The sequence below is a fragment of the Arachis stenosperma genome, chromosome 1, assembly GCF_014773155.1.
Source record: "Arachis stenosperma cultivar V10309 chromosome 1, arast.V10309.gnm1.PFL2, whole genome shotgun sequence".
Lineage (NCBI taxonomy): Eukaryota > Viridiplantae > Streptophyta > Magnoliopsida > Fabales > Fabaceae > Arachis > Arachis stenosperma.
This window is the reverse complement of record NC_080377.1, coordinates 12097964-12118519: the sequence shown is the minus strand read 5'-3', so window position 1 is coordinate 12118519 and position 20556 is coordinate 12097964. Positions and strand designations below refer to the sequence as shown.

Below are 20556 nucleotides of genomic sequence, written 5' to 3'. Positions count from 1 at the left end.
TAGTTTGCAAATAATTATCCAATTTGATTTTTTTTTTCATATGTAATAATTCGTTAAGGTACATTAAAGAATAAAAAGGTTACATATTATGAAGAAAGTTCCAATATATGGATTTGTTTTAAGTGCCAATCACATCCCACTACATACAATGTGCTTGTGATTGTTTAAGAAGGATAAGGCATTATAGTGGCAATCTTTACAATAAATTATTATCAATTAATTTATATTTGACCTAACGTCCATGCTTGAAATATGGAAATTAAAACTTATATTTTAACTAGTTTTTCAAAAATAATTTTTAATATTTTTTTAATAAAAACATAAAATACCAGAATGTTCAATTCATCAAATGTACATCTAAATTTGTTTATAAAAATATTTTTCCTTCATTATTTAAAAAGTGATTATTTTCACTCTATCAATGTCATTCTTACATAACTATTTAACATATTTATTCGAAAATAATAAAAAGAAAAAATCTATGAAAATGAGATTGGTAATATACTAATATTGACTCCAATAAAGGATCCAGCCTTAGGGTGCCGGCCTAGGAAACTATAAAAATATTAAATAGGTAGAGATAATCACGAGGGACATTCGGACAAGGACTGAAGTTCAAACTTCAATCCCAGTTCTCAAAGTTATTTGAAAAGATACTATCATTTAGCAGTGTAATCTTTAAAGTTTAAACTCATATAATCACTTAATAAAACGTTAATACTTAACAAATGAATGGATATAGTCAAATTTGCAGTGGATTAATCATTGATCTATTAGACCGAAAGATACCGTGAGCAACAACTGAAAAAATACTAATTGCTTCAACACAAAATATAGGATCCATTGGAATTGCTTCACCACAAAATATAGGATCCATTAGGATACCCTTTTTTAGCTTCTTAAATCTATCTATTTCTTAATTTAAGATCCAACCCTTCTTATTTTCCTAAAAGAAATCAAATAATTAGTAGATCGATTCCACCCAAAACAAAAATTGGGTTAGGGTTATGAACTTAGAATCTAGAATTAAATGATCGACTAAGTTCATTCCATACCACACTAGACCAAGGCGAAATAGGGTTATATACATCCTCATAATGAGAATTCACATTATGAGGGGGAAAGATCCTTTCAACTTGAATTTTTGGCTATTTTGTATATAAAAGCAAAATGTAAAAAGTAAAAACATAAAAAAGCTTTAAAGTGGAATTAAAGTAAAACTTGAAAATAGGATGGTATGTTCATTAACCACAAGACCATGTACTTTCCCCTTAATGCCCCCGTTGCATATCAATACCATGGTGAAAAAAATAAGGCATGACAAATAATAACCTCTATAACCTGATCAATCCTTCATTCATAATCTTTAAGACATACATCATTTCCAATCAGCAGAGGAGAATCAATAATTGAAATACATTCAACATGCTTCATGCCTCTACTAGAACCATAATCCAACATGCTACCATTATGTATCAAAGGAAACGAAATCGAAACCCGACGCAGCCAAGAGATTCTCCAAATTACTTCTTTTCCTCCTCACTTGGTGGCTTTTTGTCATCATTCTTCTGCTGAGACTGACAAGATAGCACAATCAGAAAAATAGCAGCACTGTTTAAATGTAACAAAATCCAGGAACATTAAACAAATTAATGAGGGTGGCAATAAAGAAATACATATCCTGTCCAGCACATAGTCATTGATACACGACAAAATCCAATTCAGTTTACAAAGACAAGAATATGAATCAGGAGGAGTAAAATTTAAGGCAGACTTGCCTCAGATTGATTTTGCATGGAGGCCAGCAAATCTTTGACAGATGGGTCATTTGGGTCAACACCAGGAAGCTGCAGAAGAAACAAAATATTGGTGTGAGAACATATAACTTATCGTTCTGTTTATACATCTGATTGCACATGCTGTATTTTACTGAAATTTTCAAACTTACCGAAGCAAGGATAGATGACACAAAGGATTGATCTGCCAACAATTTACTCATGTCTGACTGGCTAGATGAGTCCTTTGAACTATCTGCTACCGATAATTGGAGAGCTCCAAGTGATAAAAATAATGAAATAGATAATCAGTATAAACAAAACATCTAAGGCAATTCTGGAAATTTATGAAGACACAACACAATGCAAGCAGTGACAGTGAGCAGAGAGGAGACACCAAATTGTAACAATTATTAGATACATACGCAGCATATGCATAATATTAAAACGATTGAAGAATTATTATTCACAATGTAATACATATAAGCTTTGTACATCCCCGTTTTACGGGAGAAACTTGTCTTATCTTTGTTCAGTATTTAAAAAAAATAATAATAATAATAATAATAATAAATAAATAAATAAATGCCATAGTCTCTATCGTATCATGTCACATTCAAGTCAGAAAAGGAAAAAAGATTGAACATGCACAGACACTTGTCATCTTTATATCATATTCGATGTAACATGTACATATATGTCGTAACTGAGGGGCACATGTTTGTTCTTTATAAAAGAAAGGCAAGGCGTGATATAAACTAATAATCTATATAGACACAGCAATTCAATGCAATGAAATGATACCTGCACGACCATTAATACAAACTCCAACATAATTGATAGAATTTTCTCAAATTCAGAACCAAATAAATGATCAAGCAATATAACAAGAAAGTACTTCTCATGGATGACAAGACTGTATGCAAAGATAGACTTACAGAGCACTCACCCAATGTTTAAAAGAAGAAAGATTAATAAACATTTTAACTCACCAAGTGCCAATTCAGGATCATCTGAAGCTGCTTCAGACATATCTGTATCTTTGGCCTCCTGGTTAATCGCAGGATCATCCATTGACATTGCAAGAGCCTGTTGTAGTAGTGCATTCTCGTCATCCTGCGTCAATTTGAAGGTAAGTTAAACCAAAGCAAACAATACAACTAGAAGTAAACTTTTAAAAGAAAAGTTTTTTTTTTTTTAATCAAAACAATAGATATATAAAGAAATAAAAATAAAAACAGCCCAGAAAAAGGGAGTATTAAAACAGCGTTTCTCAAACGAGGGAAAAAAAAAAGAAAAAATAGCTTCTAATAAGCCAATGATGTCTGTCCATCTGAATTATTCTAAACCATCCAGAAATTGAATGGTACTTTGAAAGATCGAGAGGTGACATTGTTTCATCTTGTGAAATGGATGAATAATCCCCTGGAGGAAGAAACAGAAAAATAAATCTGCCTAAAAGAACAAATAGCACCAACCATCATATCATTTGTCTTTGTCTCAGCTTCTGAAGCTGATGCACTAGCACGCTCAGTCATTGTTGCATCTTGTGAGCTGGCTTGCTGCTCACCACCCTTCTCTTGTTTAGAAGCTTCTTCTGCAGCTTTTTTTGCAGCTGCTTCCTGCCTGGCTCTCTCTTCTTCCATTGAAACTCTTAAAGCAAGAGCCAGCTCGGGGTCCAAGTTTGGATCCACACCGAACTCAAATCCAGATACACCACCAGCTGCAGCTGCTGCTGCTGCAGCTGCAAATCCACTTCCACCTTCACCATCGCCAGTAAAAATAGGTGTGCTGCCACAAAACAAGGTTACAAAATTTACTTCTCAATAGGGAAAGCAAATTTGTTATTGGACTACAGGAAAGAATTAAAAAAGAGTCGGAGCAACAATGAATCCTCTAACATACACAAAAAAAATAGGATGACAGAATAAGTATGACAGATATTTCACGAGAGCCATCTAAAGCATGCCATTTCTGCTACTTGGGTTTGGCAAAGAAAATATATTAAGGACGAGCCAATGTCTATTTGGTGAGCTAGTAAATAATTGGGGAAAGGATTAAAAGAAAAAGCACAAGAGTCCAAAGCCCCAAACTCCAATCAGAATTGGAAGAAAACAGAACAGAATTGGATAGAAGCCGAGCAGATAATAAACAAATTCCTCAAAGAAGAAGTCCTGGATCAAATGGGAATCCTTATTAAAAAGTAAGAAACAGAAATCAAATAAGATGAATTGAATTCACAAACCTTATAAGCACATCAGAAAGAGCATTTGTACCAGCTGGAACATGAACAATGTGGCTGGTATCATTATTGTTCACCGCTGCAAGGAGTGCTTCCAGCTTCTCTGTCTTCCCCTCATCTTCCTCACCGAAATTGACAATGTCAAGTGCAACACTATTCTTTTTTAACTTTCTTCCAATCATCTCCAATACTTTCTTCTCATGCTTCACAGGACTTTAGAAACCATGAAATGAGATAATTAGATAAGAAAATAGCTACAAACAAATGAATTAAATATTTCAGAAAGGGACAGTTTTTTGTACCTTCCAGCAAAGACAATAATCCTTTGCTGCTGCTTCTTATTTTGCCGATGCTTAAGAGCCAATTGTGCCACCTGAATGCCAGCGGCTAGGTTCATATCACCACCTATTTCTAATCCTAAATCAGGAAGAAAAATAAGAAAGAGAAATCAGCTTTTTCACAATCAGGATAATCCAAGCACAATAGTACAATAAATACATAAAAAAAGTACAATGCTAGATTGTTATAAATATTTTTCAATCTAACGTAACTGAGGTTTAAAGAAGATCAAGCTACATTGATACACACGGCAAGGTAAGAGAAAAGGTACATAGAGGAGGAATAAAAACATATTAAGATAACAACTAACCATGCATGCAAGCTAATATCTTGCCCAGATCACTGGTAGGAGTGACCAAAACACGAACCCCCTTCCCGGCCATGGTGAGAACTCCCACTGTATTTTCTGGATTAGACTGAATTATCAACACAAAAATTATCAGCACAAGAGAATCCCATGCAATTAATCACCTAAGCATCAAATCTACAATCGAACACTAGAACAAAAAGTAAGAGCTTCCTACATCAATTTGGGAAACACCGTTCCTACATCATGTATCAATAACTCCATTAATATACTTGTAAGAAATCTTGTTTCACCAAATTGATATTTCAGTTATGGTTTATTAACAAGGTACCCAACATTCATTATTTCACCATATTCACAAGTGAGAAAACTGAAACCTCCAGTTATCCAGCAGATTCACAAATAACACAGCTCTAAATTACAAACTTCCCAGCTAATACTGATACATAATTCTCATCTCTAAAGCGTGAAATTTGAGTATTTGATTTGCAAATAATTACCACTTCTCCTATTTCTACTGAAAAACAACTAAATTATTAAAAAAGCAATGATTAGGGTTACCACGAACCTGAGTTTTGGCACCGCAAATAAGATTGACAGCGTCAGCTTGAGCTTGGAAGCGAGAAGGAGAGTAATCCCCGTTTCGCATCCATTCCGAATTGTCGATACAGATCATCGTCGCCTATCGAATCCAAAATAACAATTACCAATAATAATAACAACAATTAATAATAACAGTGTTGAAGTAACAGCAAGAAAGAAAAACCCTAATTGCTTACAGGGGATAAAAAAAAGGGGGAAATGTAGGAATGGTTGTGTTGGGGATTCGTTGAGGAAGGAAGAGAATCAGGGCTTACCTCGAGCACCATAGTTGCAGGATTCAGAAGCGAAACGAAGCCAAAGATCGAATTTTTCGAGAGCAAGCGAGTTCTTTTCGGATATATTGAAGAACTATCGAGGTTTACTTGCTGAGTAGGGGAACAGCTATTTTCGCGAAGAAACAAACTTTTATATATAAAAAAAAAATATTTATTACAGGTTAATTATTTTGTTTTGCCAAATATTAAGGAAGTGCCGCTATTTTTTAGAAAAATATGCATAAGCCGGTTTACAAATTTGAAAAAACATAAGTTGAGTTGTTATAATATTTAATCTTAAATAAGATTATAAAAAAACAGGTTTTTTTATCTTATAAAAATATTAAACTAATTTTGCCATTCTATTTAACAGATATATTAAAATAATTATTATTATTTTTAAAAATATATTGGGATAGAGTGATTGGAATCACACAGGTTTTAAATTTAAAAAAGAAAAAAAAAAGATTAAATAAGAGTGATGATACAATTAGAATTCATTAGGTTTTTTATAAAGTGTATTTTATATTTTAATATATTATATAAATAATTAATTTAGTTATTTAGTAATTATTTTTTGCATATATTTAATAAAATTCAAATTTAAAATTATTTTATTTAACTAAAAATAATATTTGTTACTCTAACTTCTTCTAACATAATTGAATTCTAAATTTTTAATCACAACTCTAACCTCACCTCACTTTTAATTCCCAACCCTTCACTTATACTTAACTATCCCTTTTTTTCCTTCTTTTTCTCATTTGAAGTAGGTTAGGAATAGAATTGTGGTTGAAAATTTAGAGTTAGATTAAAAAAAGTAATTTAAAAATGTTAGATAGTTTTTTATTTATTATCCGAATAGATAGTATTATCCATTAGAATCCATCTTTATAGGTACAACATCAGTTTAATTGTTTTTTAGATAAATTTTTGTCAATATTATAAACATCTATCTATCTTTCTATCTAATATAGAAGTTAATACCATTTTTTTTACAATGAGTTTAAGTCCATTTTTTTTTTTTTGCTAATGATATCACATTAGCAATTTTAATAACTTGATAAAAAATAAAAATTATTTAATTAAAATATAAAATATTAATTAAATATATTAAATATACATTTAAAGTGCTATAATAATAATTATTATAAAAATTTTAGTTACAAATATTTAAATTCTACTACTTATATATATTAAGACTCTTATTATTGCATTATTTAATTTATTTATACATAGAGCATAAAATTCTTATTACTCTTCATTTCTTAATCTTCCGTACCAATTAAAAAAGCTCCTCCAAATAATTTTAAATTTGGCACATTTTAGTGGATACAATCAAATATATCGTGATTATAAAGTTAATTCATTATTTTATATTATATTTTTGTATTTTTTATTTTCATTCATTTATTTTTCTTTAATTATTTACAAACTAAAAAACGTTGCATGAGAAGATAAACTAAAACAAATGTAAAAATAAAAACAATAAATAAAAATATAATTTTATATAATTCTAATATTAAAAATCTATGTCTTTTTTCTAAAAAAATTTCGAATTCTTAAAAGGTTTAATTATTCTGTTGGTCTATATGGTTTCGTGAAATTTTTAATTAGGTCCCTGTACTTTTTTTCCTTTTAATTGAGTCCTTGTACCAAAATTTTTTTTGAATTGGGTCTCTACACTTAATTTTCCTTTTATTTGGGTCTCTGCACCAATTTTTATTTTTTAGTTGGGTCCCTATAAAATTAAGCCAATTATTGCTAAGAGGGACCTAATTGAAAAAAAAAATTGATGCAAGACCCAATTAAAAGGAAAAAAAAAGTATAAGGACCTAATTGAAAATTTTACGAAACTATAGAGACCAACAGAGTAATTAAACCTTCTTAAAACAATAAAATAAATTTCAATTTGCATTATATTTTTAGTTGAATAATCATATAGAATTATACACAAATTATCAAATAAATGTTTTGCAAAATATTTTTAATATAAAACACTTTAAATTTAACATTAACTTACATATTATCTAATCAGTCTATAAATAATATAACACTTATTAGAATTAGGGGTGGCAAAGCGAGCCGGCCCGCCCCGTCCCGCCTAGACCCGCCCCATAAACGGGGTGGACCGGCCCGCCCCACCAACTAAAATGGGTTAAAAATGCTAGCCCGTCCCGCTTTATGGCGGATTGGCGGATCGGCGGGCTAGCCTGCTTGACTCTTTTTTTTTTAAATAAAATTCATTAAAATTAACCCAAAAATCATAATTAAAAAATCAAATACAAATAAAAAATAGTCAAATTATAATATAATATTTTTCACTATTTTTTTAATTTTTAACTTCAATAAATTTGTTCAAAATAATATTTGTCAATAGAATCATTTTTATTTTAAAAAATAAGCCACATAATTTTAGCATATATACGAAATGGTAAAATAAAATAAATGAAATTAATAACTAAAAAGAAGAATAAAAACAAAAAATGAAAAAAAAAGTGTTTAAAAATTCTATAATTATTAATTTTATAATAGTAATCACTCTTTTATTTAATAAAAAAAAAGAAAAATAAAAATCTTCCACCCGGCGGACCGGCCCGTCCCGCCCCGCCAAAACCCGACAATTTAACGGTGCGGAGTTTGACGGGTTTTTTTAATTTGGCGGGCTCCAAATCCTAACCCAACCTGCCTTTTTAACGGGTTTAGCGGATCGGCCCGACAGGCTCGACCCGTTTTGCCACCCCTAATTAGAATATAATATATAGTCTCTATGCGTATCGTGCAAATCTCACCTTAGTTCATAAATAAAAATGATAACTTATTCTTATAGTCATACCAAACTCATTTAAAATGTTCACCATTATTAAAAAAGTTTTTATCTGTATTTGCTGATCAATCTTGTTTAGCTACTGGTTGGTAGAAATAGTATAGCATATGATCAATCTCATTTCCAAAAAGCATATGACAGATACGACAAACATAATTCTGTTTGACCCTGTTATATGCTTTTTGGAAATGCTGGTTGGTAGAGATAGTGTAACATTGTCACACTTTCAGTTAGCTGATGACACTATCCTCTTTTGCCCACTAGAAGAGGAGACTATTAAGAATTACAAGAAGTTTCTGCGATGCTTCGAGTTAATGTCAGGTATGAGTATCAATTTTGATAAGTCCAGTTTGATTCCAATTAATTGTGAGGAGCAGTGGGTCAAGCGTATGTGTAACTTGCTGGATTGTAAGGGGGATGCCCTCCCAGTTAAATACCTTGGAATCCCTCTAGGAGCTAATCCAAGGTTGGTAAAGACTTGGAAGCCTATAATAGACAAGATGGAGAAAAATCTCAGCTTGTGAAAAGCTAAGGTGCTAAACAAAGCTGGAAAGTTGGTGCTTATCAAATCAGTGTTGAATAGTTTGCCAGTATACTATTTGAACTTGTTCAAGATGCCGAAAACTGTTGTTAAGAAATTGATCTTGCTGCAGAGGAGATTCCTGTTTCGGAAGAGAGAAGGACTGGTATGGCTTTAGTAAGGTGGGAAGTGGTGCAGGCGCTGAAGAAACTAGGTGGGCTGTGAGTTGGGGATGCTATGATTCGTAACATAGCGCTGTTGTTTAAGTGGTGGTGGCGATTTGTAAAGGAAGAGTACCTACTGTGAAAAAAGGTGGTATGTTCCTGTAATAATCTAAACCCCAATGAGCTAATGTCAACTCAAGAGCTGCCTACTAGAGGAGGACCATGGAAGGACATTTGCCAGTTACAAATCATGAACCAACATTTGAAGGATAAGATGGTTGCAGGCATGTCCATGGAGGTGGGTGATGGACGTCGGATTCGGTTTTGGGAGGATGTATGGTTGTTCGGTGGATCTCTGAAGGATCGCTTTCCGAGGCTTTTCTATGTTTCAAACCAATGTGGATCTGTTATAGGGGAGTGCGGGTTGGAACTCCTTAATGATTTGCATGGGGCTTTGAGACCTGTGAATTTAGTACATAACAGAGAGGACAGAGTGGTGTGAAAATATGATAGGCGTGGTATTTTTACAACTAACTCATTTGTACAGGTGATGCAGGAGGAACTAATCCTAGAGGAGGTAACTAGCTACAGTTTCACTAAAACTGTTTGAAAAGGGCTGGTTCCACCTAGAGTGGAGCTGTTTGTCTGGTTTGTTCTGATAGGTAGAGTGAATACAAAGGACAGACTGAGCCAATTTGGAATCATCAGTCAGGAAGATATTATTTGTGTTATTTGTAATCATGATGTGGAACATGTACATCACTTGTTTTTAGGATGTGTATTTGCTTGGCAGGTGTGGAGTGCTTGGATTTCAGCCTTTAGACAATGATGGTCTTATCCAGGATCGATGAAACAACATTTTCTTAGTTGGATAGAAAAACTGAGAAGGATGGTGGAGCGTAATCACTGGTTAAGGAGCTTTTGTGCGATTGTCTGGAACCTATGGTTAGAAAGGAATAGGAGGATTTTCTAGCACACACGCAAAGGAGTTGAAGAAATTATCAACATGTCTTCAAATAGTGTTAATGAGTGGAGCGATGGGGGACCCCTTTAGTTGTTGATGGCTTTGACGAAGATGACATGGGGACCATTTTCGTGTTGTTGTGATTCTGGTTGCTCCACTTCTATTGTGTTGAGCCTTTCAAAAAAAAAAAAAAAAAAACATATTATTTTGGAGCATAATTCTCTTCTCAACTCAATCCCCCAAATACAAGAACCTAGTAATAGTATTAACCTCATTCTTCACTATTGGCCTACTTGATCTAAAATTTGGTCTACCAACAATAAACATATCAAAGTCTGTTACTTAAGATAATCAACCAATAACACAATAGATTTTCTATGCACATGGACATGAGCAATAAGAAATTAATTAATAAGGATTTTTTCTGTTATTAATGGTAGTTCCCATTAATATAGTCCTTGAAGATTACAATTGCATTACAAGTTTACAACATATAGTTGCATTTCTTATAATTAAGCATAATATATATACATACATACTATAGCTAGTGAAAACAATGAAAGTAGTTAACATGGATATTCATACAGAAAATATCAAAACCATTATTCAGATGAAATTAATGGATCCATGCTCCTTTTATTGATTAGAGATCATTTTTCACTTTTGGTGCTTTCACTGGAAATTCATTCTTTATCCAGTCCAAATAACCTCCTCCCATGTTATTCACATCCTTATAACCCTGCCAAATTAAATTTCACAACAAAATCCAATCAATATAAACAAGTTAATTTCCTCATCCACATTGGTTGGTTCATACAATATGACAAAGCTAAGAGAATAAAAGAAAAATAAAGAAAAGCCAAAAACTACTTTTACTTAGATCTTTTAAGCATTGTTCATATTATTGATAGAGGACATCAACAAGGTCCTTAATTCATCATTTTTCTAAAAACTACCCTTTTTAGAGATTTTGTCGGATTGAGTCCAATTAATCGAGTTTCTAGTAATAAAATTAAGATATCTAAACAATATTAAACGAACAAATCGTAAAAGTTTAAACAAATTCGATATATAAAATTCGTTTGGATTTTCAATTTCATAATCTCAATTCAAAGAACTACTTTTCATCTAATTAAGCCTTCTTAATAATATTATTATATGAGATAAAATCACCTTAATTAGGCCTTTATCTCTATTGTCCATTCAGATAAATAATTATGCATATATTAAAAAATACAAGATGAATTTTTATTTTTTTTTATTTAGAATTTTGATTGAAGAATGTGTTGAAGTAATTGTTGACATGAACTTTCAAGTTACCTCAGCAAGAAGATCAGCAGTTGCATAAAGAGACCTTACCCCACTCTGGCAACCCTAAAAAAAGAAGAAACAAACACACATAGAAGATCATAGCAATATGTATTAAGAAACCAAAAAAAAAAAAAAAAACTATTGACAATGAAAATAGATTTCAAATAAATTTACCACAATGATGTGATCTTCTTTCTTAAAAGCAGATGATGAAACCTCCTTCAGAAACTCCGAGTTCTTTACCCTTCCTGTTCCTCAAAATCACATTAGTTAAAACACTCTAACCATAACGAGCATGAAAAATAGTTATTTTTACTAACGTAATATAGTCTTTGACTGTTTTTTGAATCTTGTTACCAAGAATTTGACTAATTCGGTTTGAAGAACTATGACTATCTCTCTTAACACGAAACGGAAGATTAACTACTGCAGCTTTCAATGTTACTAGTTATTTTTATTAACATGACAGTATATGTTTAAATTTGTCACAACTTTGGAAACTACTTTTAGATTGATAGTGTTTAAGTATAATTTAAAATAAAAAAATCAGCATACCCTGTGGTGTATTAAACATGTATGGAATGTTGATAATCTTCTCTGCATCCACATGTCCTTTCTGGAACTCTTCCACAGTCCTAACAATTTGCAATATTAAAGAAATACCAGCATGAAATCTTAAAATAAATCCAAAAAATTCAAAGAAACCCAGATAACAGAAACCATTAAACTGGTTATATTTAATATAAATAAAAATATAAATCTTACCTAACATCTAGATAAACATGGCCATTCTGGATAAGACCCTTAGTTGAAATTACATCAACTGTGGCAACCTCAACTTTTGGGCTAAAATCAAGAACCATAGCTAAGAATAATCAGCAACTCAAGTACTCAACCAAATGAAATTATTTCAGAAAAAACTATTGGAATAATGATGAATTTATAAGCCAATTAAGCAAATATATGTTACCTTTCGGTTCCAATTGAACCCATAGTAGAGATAAGCAATATCTATCTACAACATAGAAAGAAAAACTGGTGAATCAGGATATATATAATATAAGAATTTAATTTTGATGTACTATCAGTGTAACTTTACACGTATATCGAATTACATGATGTTACATCAATAAAAATAACTATCTTTTAACCGTATAATTCAAAAGAACGGATATGATTGCACAACTGAATAAACACTATCAGTGCATCTAAATTAAACTCATAATATAATATATAAATCCAATTAATATATGTTACACATCTCATCATCCAATGATAGAAAAAAGTGAATTGATTCAGTATATAAATTATACTTGGAACATAATTGATAAACGGAAAGAGAGATTATGCTTATGCTTATGCACCTAGACGGGTTAATTGCAAAAGAGTGTGCTTGAGTGTGAGATTGGAATTGAGAACGGATCCATTATTTGTGGAAAGGTTAGTTAAGTGGGGTGTGATTACACAAATATGATAAGAAAAAAAAAAAGCCAATGATTTGGTAGTGAAAATGAAATAAAATAAAATAAAATGTAGAGATGAATAGATTGGTAGATAAAGAAATGAAATAATAAATGGCAATTGAATTGCGTGATGCGTCAGCTTGATTTGTTGCGGAGTGTGCGTAGGATTCCAGTTAAGTTGGTGATTCTTGCATGGAAGGGAATCACACAAAAGAGATATTGCCAGATTCTCTTCTTGGCTAATTTTGTTTGGTATGGAAAAAATATTGGTGTTTTTGTTGAAAATGGGAGTATTTGGTGTAATTACAGATGAGTGGATTTTTTGGGTGAGAAGCCAACACGTGGGGGGCGTGTTGCAACACCGTGGGGGGCGTGGTGGACACGTGGCAGCATTCTGGCCAACACGTGGGGGGCGTGTTGGACACGTGGCAGCTTCTTAGCCAACACGTGGGGGGCGTGTTGCAACACGTGGGGGCGTGTTGAATGATTTCCATACTACCGTAATACACTTCAAATATCAATATTCAACCAAAACACCATCTCTCTTTTCATATTAAAAATAATTTCTGTCTCTTTCTTCTTCTCCCTTTTTTTTTCTAATGTAGTTATTAGTATAAATGAAGGTATAAATTTAAAAATAGAGAAAAGCTTGGCATACAAGTCATTAGGGCTTGTATGCTTTATAAGTTAATTAACGAATAAACTCAAAAACGCGATACAAGGTCTACGTTCTTCTTCTTCTTTCTCTTCCTCTTCTTCTTCTTCTTTTCTTTCGTTTCTTGCCTTCTCTTTCTCCTCCTTCTTCTTCTTTTCTTTCGTTTTTTACTTTCTCTTTCTCGTTCTTCTTCTTCTTGCACGTTCTTCTTCCTCTTCCTCTTCTTCTTCTTTTCTTTTGTTTCTTGCCTTCTCTTTCTCCTTCTTCTTCTTCTTGCTGCACGTTCTTCTTCCTCTTTCTGTTCTTCTTCTTCATTTTACGTGCTTTTCTCTTTGTTTTCTTTATTCGTTATTCTCGATTTCCTTTTTTTTGACATCAAGTTCTGAAATCGTTTTTGAAGAAGAAGAAGCAGTAGAAGATGAGGAGGAGAAAGAGAAAGAATTCTGAAATATGCATAAGGTGTAACTCAATGAATTTTGGGTGTATTTAAATCCTTTGGGTGTATTTTTGTAATCCTTTGGGTGTATTTCTGTAATCTTTTAGGTGTATTTCTATAATCGTTTGGGTGTATTTCTGTAATCCTTTGGGTGTATTTCTGTAATCGTTTGGGTGTATTTCTGAAATTCCATTATCTTCAAATTTAGCAAGAAAATTGTTTTCATGGAGGAAGAAGAAGAAGAGTCGTTCATAATGCATGGTGAGTAGCGCGCTTTGGAAATAGGAAGTTGTTGAATAACGTGCGTTTTATTTACTCTTGAATGTGAAAGTGTGTAATGCGTTAATTAAGTGTAATGCGTGTGTTTTATTGGACTTATAAGACTTGTAAGGCAAAAAGACTTGTATGTGTAGCATGTCTCTTAAGAATAATATTATATATATGGACACTAAAAATAAATCATCAAATAAGCTATAATGTATTTATGTATAAATATATATTATTTATTTATTTTTAATATATATTTTATAGAATAATATTATACATTTAAATTTTTTTATTAACTAAATTTAATTAAGTTGGTCTAACATAACAAAAATTAGTTATGACTAGTATTATTTCAAATCTTATTATTTAACTTAGTTGATTTTAGTTCATAAAAAAATTTAAATGTGTAATATTATTCTAATATGTATTTTATATAAATAACCGATTTAGTAGTTGTTTTTAAGTGTACAGGGAGAATAATTAAACTTTAAACTCTTTGACATTAACTAAAATGAATTTCTACTATTAGTAAAGTTACAAAAATATTTTATGTATTTTAAAAATCAATCATTGATGAGCATGTATTTACCTATATTTATACACGTATTAGTTCATATTTTTTAAATTAAATAATTAATCATAAAAATAATTTATCGTAATAAAATAGTTAAATTTATAATAGATTAATAATCAAATTTATTTAAATAAAAATGTTTCATAAATTACTAAATATATAATTTTATACATGAAGATTTATTAGTGGTTGATTTTGAAAGTACAAGTAAAATGATTGGTAAAATTAATATACCAAGATGGCATTCCAATATTCATAAGCAGAGAGAAAATGAACAATTAAAAAAAAATCAAAATTCAATGCTTATTTTATATTTTGTTTTTATAACTCCCAAAGCTACCTTAATCATAATACATAAGTGTAAGTAGTGCTACTTATTTCCTTGTGGAAATAAGAATTGAGACAAAAAGTCTTTCAATGGCTATGAATACATCAACAAGGATGGGCAAAAGATCACTTTTGAATTGTGAGAATAATCTTTCATCATCATAGAAAATTAAATATGGATGGAGATGAGGTATGGAACAAATTAAACAATGGGAAAACTATTCATTGTCTACCTCACTACCCATTATATTATTCTTATCACTTTATCATGCATAATTTTAAACTTTTTACATAATCTTCATTTACTTTTTTATTGTTATGTATTTTGTTTTTATGAACATCACATTAAATAATGAGTGCATTGAAAATCACTTTTTCTTTTGGGGATTATATGCTTCTGTTTCTTAAAATTACTTATTGTGTAATTAAAAGTAATAAAAGAGAAATATTATTGTCTCTCTATCCTTGAAAGTTGAAACAAAATTTTCCCATTATCTTCGATTACTATCTCAACAGAAATTAATAAAAATACTGGTAAATATATATTTTTTTTAAATTTGTTACAAATTAAAAAATATTTATAAATTTTATTTTCTTAATTTTTTTAATTTACTTCAAATATATTTTTAATAGTTAAATTTAAAATATATATATATATATATATATATATATATATATATATATCAATTCAATAATAATATTCAATAACTAAGAGTTAGTGATAAAATTTTGTGTCTAACATTGTTGTATTAAAAATTGGCTTTATAAATTTATTACTAAATTAATTCTAAATTTTTTGAATATATTTTATGCAAATTGAAAACTTTTGCAATATAATTAAAACGAAATAAAACTTATGAATATTTTTAAAATTTTTAACAAATTTTAAAGGCAAAATATAGATTTTATCTTAAAAATATTTATCCTTGATGGTTATCAGTGGCTAAGAGAAGGAGGTTGGATCTTAGCCCCCTTTTTACTTCAGTAATACTTGCTGGCCTTTGAAACCACTTCTGAAATTTTTTTGTCTTTTTATCTCGTAACTAGACACGAGACTTTTTCTTTTGTCTCGTACCCAACCACGAGACTTTTCTTTTTGTCTCATCAGTCAGCACGAGATATTTTTGGTTTTATCTCCTGTGCAGCAAAAACAGAAATGGAGTATAAGAGAGAGGAAATTACACCCAGATATATCCTTGTTCGGCTGCTAAGTGCAGTGCAGCCTACATCCAGTCTCTATCACAACTATGATGGAATTTCACTATAATCTTCATTATTATATACACCAATTCTCCTTAGGAACTACCCTTCCTATCTGTGACAAGTCCAGAATCTAAACCCAAACTGAACTTGACTTAGTTACTGCCAAGCTTTCAACTGCTAAGTGCTAACCCAACTTGCAAGGGGATTCCCACAGAATCATGAAACACAACACAGATGTACAAAGGACCTCTAAGGACATCTATGACTTTTTCTTTTAATTTTGCACTCTCTGCCTTTTTCCGCTCTATGACTTTTTCATTACAAACATCACTGTTTGCCTTTTTCCATGAGACTCAAGACATGACAAAATTAAACAGAAAAATACAAAATGAAGAACATTGAAGGAGAAGAAATTTTGTCAGCTTAGAAAGCTATAGGAACTCTGTGCTCACTCTTTTTCTTGAATCAAACCTTGACTGTTCTCCTTTACTTATAGGGAGAAGCCTCCAAGGTTGAAAACCAAACCAACCAAGCCAATCTTCTTCTTCTTCAAACAGAACTGGTTCGGCCAGAGAGAGAGAAGAGATAACCCATGCAAAATCCAACATGCAATTACCTCTAGTCCTTCCTTGGTCACCACTCTTCATCAATCCGAGCCCTTCATCCTTGCCTTGCTCTCCAGGATGAACTTCTAGCCCTTGATGCTTCATGATGATGATAGCTTCTTCTGCTCTAATCTCTGTCTCTTCCATCACGTAGCCACTGTAGCTACCTTCTGTGGTGGTTAAGCAGAATCAGAGACAAGTCATCCCTTCAAGGATCTTCTTCTCTGACCGAAATCTTTTTCAACCATTTTTGGTATGGAGAAGCTAAGATCTCTTCACAAAATCTTACCACAAGTGAATGAGAATCTTAGCCTCAGCATACTTTTAGTTTTTTTTCTTGCCATCAATTTGATGGTCTTGTAGCGTGCATCTTCATCTCTTCGGTGTCTAGCCATAGCCTCCATGCTTTCTCTGTAATGATATGACCGAAGGTATAAGAAAGATGAGAGAGAGAATAGAGCTAGAAGAAAAGCAATTAGATGTAATTAAACAAATTAATTGAAATGGGATTGCTTTTACTTCCCTGAGTAGCGTGTAGCATTGAACCCATCCATCAAATCAATGACAATTTCTCTCTCATAGTTCCCATGCATGTATTAACTTCACTTTAATGAAATTTGAATTCTACCACATGGTAAAAATTGAGATCCGTTGGAGGCAAAATATTTGCTTTCCCTCAAAAGTTGGTTTCGGTCCAAGCAAGCAAAATTACTTGGGCTTGTATTAGCGATAATAAAAACTGGCCTATATTAAACACTTCAGCCAATAATCTTGTAACAAGCTTGCACAAGGCTGAAATAAAATTATGTTTGGGCTTAGGATTTTTTCTTTTCTTTTCGGCCCAATCAACCACAAATTGCTTCAGCCACTTAATTTATCATTTTTACACTCAAGGCTGAATATATGAATTTTATGTTGGGTTGATCAATTTATTCGGCCCAATAGAAACCTGCATCAACAAAATTATTAATTAAACAAGTATGAATTAAGATCAAATTAATAATTTTGTAAATAATTATACTAATAATGTTTAGTCATCATAAAAATTAATTTAGAGTTTTCCAAACTCATCAATCTCCCCCTTGATGACAAACATTATTAAAATTGAAATGGAAAGAAATTAAAGATTAAGGTATAAAGTACTTCCTTTGAATATTTGAATTTCTCCCCCTTTCTAATTGTCACATGGCTCCTCCTTAATGTATGCTATTTTATCAAGGGAAGCTTTATACCTATAACAATTTTGTCAAGCCTAAGGCAACAATGTTATTCAACATATTCATTATGTAATGTTGAATGGCTTAATTTATGAGCAGAATTGAATGATAATCAAAACTCATTTGTTACCAATAATTTGATTTTCTGCTCAATCGTACACAAAACAACAAGGTTGATGTTTTTTCAATCGAATCAGAACAAATTGATCATAGCAAAGAAAAATTTTTTCTAATTAAGCATGATCATCTCAATCCTTAGCAACTATCAAACTTCATATGTCTTAACTTAAAGGAACTGTCAAAAATAAGCCCAAATCAGCCATCATTATATCAAGGTAAGACAAATGCATCACAATTATAATCAACCAACCATTTTACCAAGATAAACATCAGGCAACAGCAGTAATCAAGATAAAATAAATGCATTATCAACATGCATTATCAAGCATCAACTGTATCATCTCAACAAGGGTGATCATGAATCCTCAAAAGAATTTCATCCCCTATTTGTCCCCTGTTTGTATCAATTTCAATTTTCCAGAATTTCTCCCCCTTTTGGCATCAAGGGGCACCTGCAAACAATATGTCATAGCAAACAGAATATCCAAAATATTTCCCAAAATATCCACAGTGTATCAAAGAGTTATAGGACTAACAGTATCCAACCAAACAAAACAGAGTATCAAATTAAGCCTAAACATGCCAATATCAAATATAAATAGATTAATCATCAGATAAATGAAGATCAAATTTCTCAGCCCCTTCTTCACTTGCAACTCCCAGATCCTCCTCAAGGCTTTCTAGCATCAGACTTACCCTGTCCTTGCACCTCATCCAGGCTTTCTCATTCTCATAGGCTAGCTTGCGTGCCGCCTTATGGGATTGTACCATGAGTTCTGACATGTTTGAAAATTATGTGAGAATTTCCTTGATAGATTCGATTGCCTTAGAGGACTCAGGCCGACTCTCATAGTCATTCTCCGAAGCCACAGATTTCTTGTCCTTGGTTCCTTTAACAGCCCCACCTCCTTTAATCATAGACACTTTGTTTTCTACAACCTCATTCAGGAGATCAATTTTAAAATATTCAAAAATATTTATTAAAAATATTTCATAGGGCAGATTCACCTTTTTGGTGCTTTTAACTGACTCCCACATGTATCTGATCATGAGGTAACCAAAAGATATAGGAGTAGATGTAACAAGAGCAAAAATGATGAGAGAGTCAGAGAATGTTACTCTATTATGGGAGCCACTTTGAGGGGTCAGAATGTGGGTGATGATCCTGTGAAGCAGATAGTTGGTAGGACCTAGAGCTTTGTGGGTAGGAGTAGTCCCATCCAAACCAGAAAGGTTTTCACAGATGTGTTGAAGAACAATCTTATAGGGGACGCCGACCTGTGAGTCCCACTTCTCGGCCATATATGCTCTCGACCCTTCCTCTTTGTAGCCTAGAGCCATTCCAATGGTTCCAGTGTCCAGAGTTATGTGAACCCTCTTCACATATGAGTGGATGGTGCCATCAATGAGTCGCATGTTGGCATAGAACTCTCGAACTAAACCGGGGTAAACCGGTTTCTAGATGTGGAGCAGGGGAGTCCATTAGAGAAGTTTAAAAAGAGACGAAATATTTATCCCTTTGTTGGTGAGAGAGTCAAGATTGACTATATAGGTTGCACAGAGATGACGTTTTTCCAGAACCTCTTTGTGGAATTCATATGAAGCACATGAGTTGAATCTTGCAGGATCATAGTGAGAATGTGGTTTGTTGAATTTGTTCTTGAAATCTAAGGACTCCGGGTTTGCGGGTTCCTTGGTGTTGTGCAGCGCGAATCCTTTTGTCTTCTGAGCACTCTTTCCGGGTGTGGCTCTCTTCGGTGGAGATGGTGGTGGTGATGGAATGGGTGAGGTGTGTGATTCTTCCTCTTCCTCCACAGGAAACTTCTCTTTCTTCTTCCTTGAAGAGGTTTTAGTGGCTATGACATTCCGTCTCATGGTATTGGTTTGTTTTGAGGGTGGTGAGGGAGAAGATGAGGATGTAGAATGGATATGGATGTGGGTGTGAGATTGAGGGGTAGATGGTTTTTGAGAGAAGAGAATCCTTTCGCTTTTTCTAGGAGCAGTTTTCTTTTTCATGATGATAATGGTGAAGTGGAATAGGAAGAGTTTATGAAGGCCGAATTGAGTGAGGGAGTGGGGAGGTTAGAGAAGCATTAAATGTGGAGTGGAGAGAGAATTGGAGGGAGTTTAATGACCATTAAGAAGTGGTTAATACCCAAGGAGTTTCTCTTTTTTTTTTTTTGAAATAAACTGAAAAGTGGTTTCCTAGAATCAAGGGATTAGATGAAGAAAAAGATTTGATTTGACAACATCCTCTTTCATCAAGATTTGATGAAGCAAAAAGAAGATTTTGATTTTCATAGAGAGAAACTAACAAAACGGTCAGAGTGGGGTCAAGGAAATTTGGTGGGGCCCATAAAAATTGATTTCGACGCAGTCTCCC

At 32.4% G+C, this 20556-nt stretch overlaps 2 protein-coding genes across 3 annotated transcripts; both read right to left on the bottom strand.

Moving 5' to 3' along the window:
• Positions 1-1188: 1188 nt before the first annotated feature.
• LOC130965572 (26S proteasome non-ATPase regulatory subunit 4 homolog) lies at positions 1189-5646 on the bottom strand. Of its 2 annotated transcripts, none has more exons than XM_057890342.1 (10): positions 5521-5646; positions 5232-5345; positions 4667-4772; positions 4320-4434; positions 4021-4230; positions 3254-3566; positions 2768-2891; positions 1949-2052; positions 1779-1847; positions 1189-1577 (listed from the first exon to the last, which is right to left on the bottom strand). In XM_057890342.1, exons 1-10 carry the CDS (start codon positions 5530-5532, stop codon positions 1524-1526), a joined length of 1221 nt encoding a protein of 406 aa, XP_057746325.1. In that variant the 5' UTR covers positions 5533-5646; the 3' UTR covers positions 1189-1523. The 2 variants fall into 2 exon arrangements, with proteins under 2 accessions (XP_057746325.1, XP_057746329.1); XM_057890346.1 differs by having other exon boundaries at positions 1189-1571; positions 5521-5645.
• A 4739-nt stretch (positions 5647-10385) lies between these two features.
• LOC130965584 (thiosulfate sulfurtransferase 18-like) lies at positions 10386-12837 on the bottom strand. The gene is made up of 7 exons (XM_057890356.1): positions 12671-12837; positions 12277-12321; positions 12072-12152; positions 11862-11941; positions 11481-11554; positions 11316-11369; positions 10386-10734 (listed from the first exon to the last, which is right to left on the bottom strand). The coding sequence occupies exons 2-7, from the start codon at positions 12297-12299 to the stop codon at positions 10639-10641; spliced, it is 408 nt and encodes a 135-aa protein (XP_057746339.1). The 5' UTR covers positions 12300-12321; positions 12671-12837; the 3' UTR covers positions 10386-10638.
• Positions 12838-20556: the final 7719 nt, after the last annotated feature.

Excerpts from the sequence above, each read along its gene's own strand:
- LOC130965572 (XM_057890342.1), bottom strand. Across the intron at positions 4,773-5,231 it reads TTTGCGGTGCCAAAACTCAG|TCTAATCCAGAAAATACAGT; the intron begins GTTCGTGGTAAC and ends TTGATAATTCAG. Across the intron at positions 4,435-4,666 it reads GATATTAGCTTGCATGCATG|GATTAGAAATAGGTGGTGAT; the intron begins GTTAGTTGTTAT and ends TTCCTGATTTAG.
- LOC130965584 (XM_057890356.1), bottom strand. The coding sequence starts at position 12,299 with ATGGGTTCAATTGGAACCGAAAG. Across the intron at positions 12,153-12,276 it reads GGTTCAATTGGAACCGAAAG|CCCAAAAGTTGAGGTTGCCA; the intron begins GTAACATATATT and ends TCTTGATTTTAG. Across the intron at positions 11,370-11,480 it reads AAGAAGATCACATCATTGTG|GGTTGCCAGAGTGGGGTAAG; the intron begins GTAAATTTATTT and ends TTCTTTTTTTAG.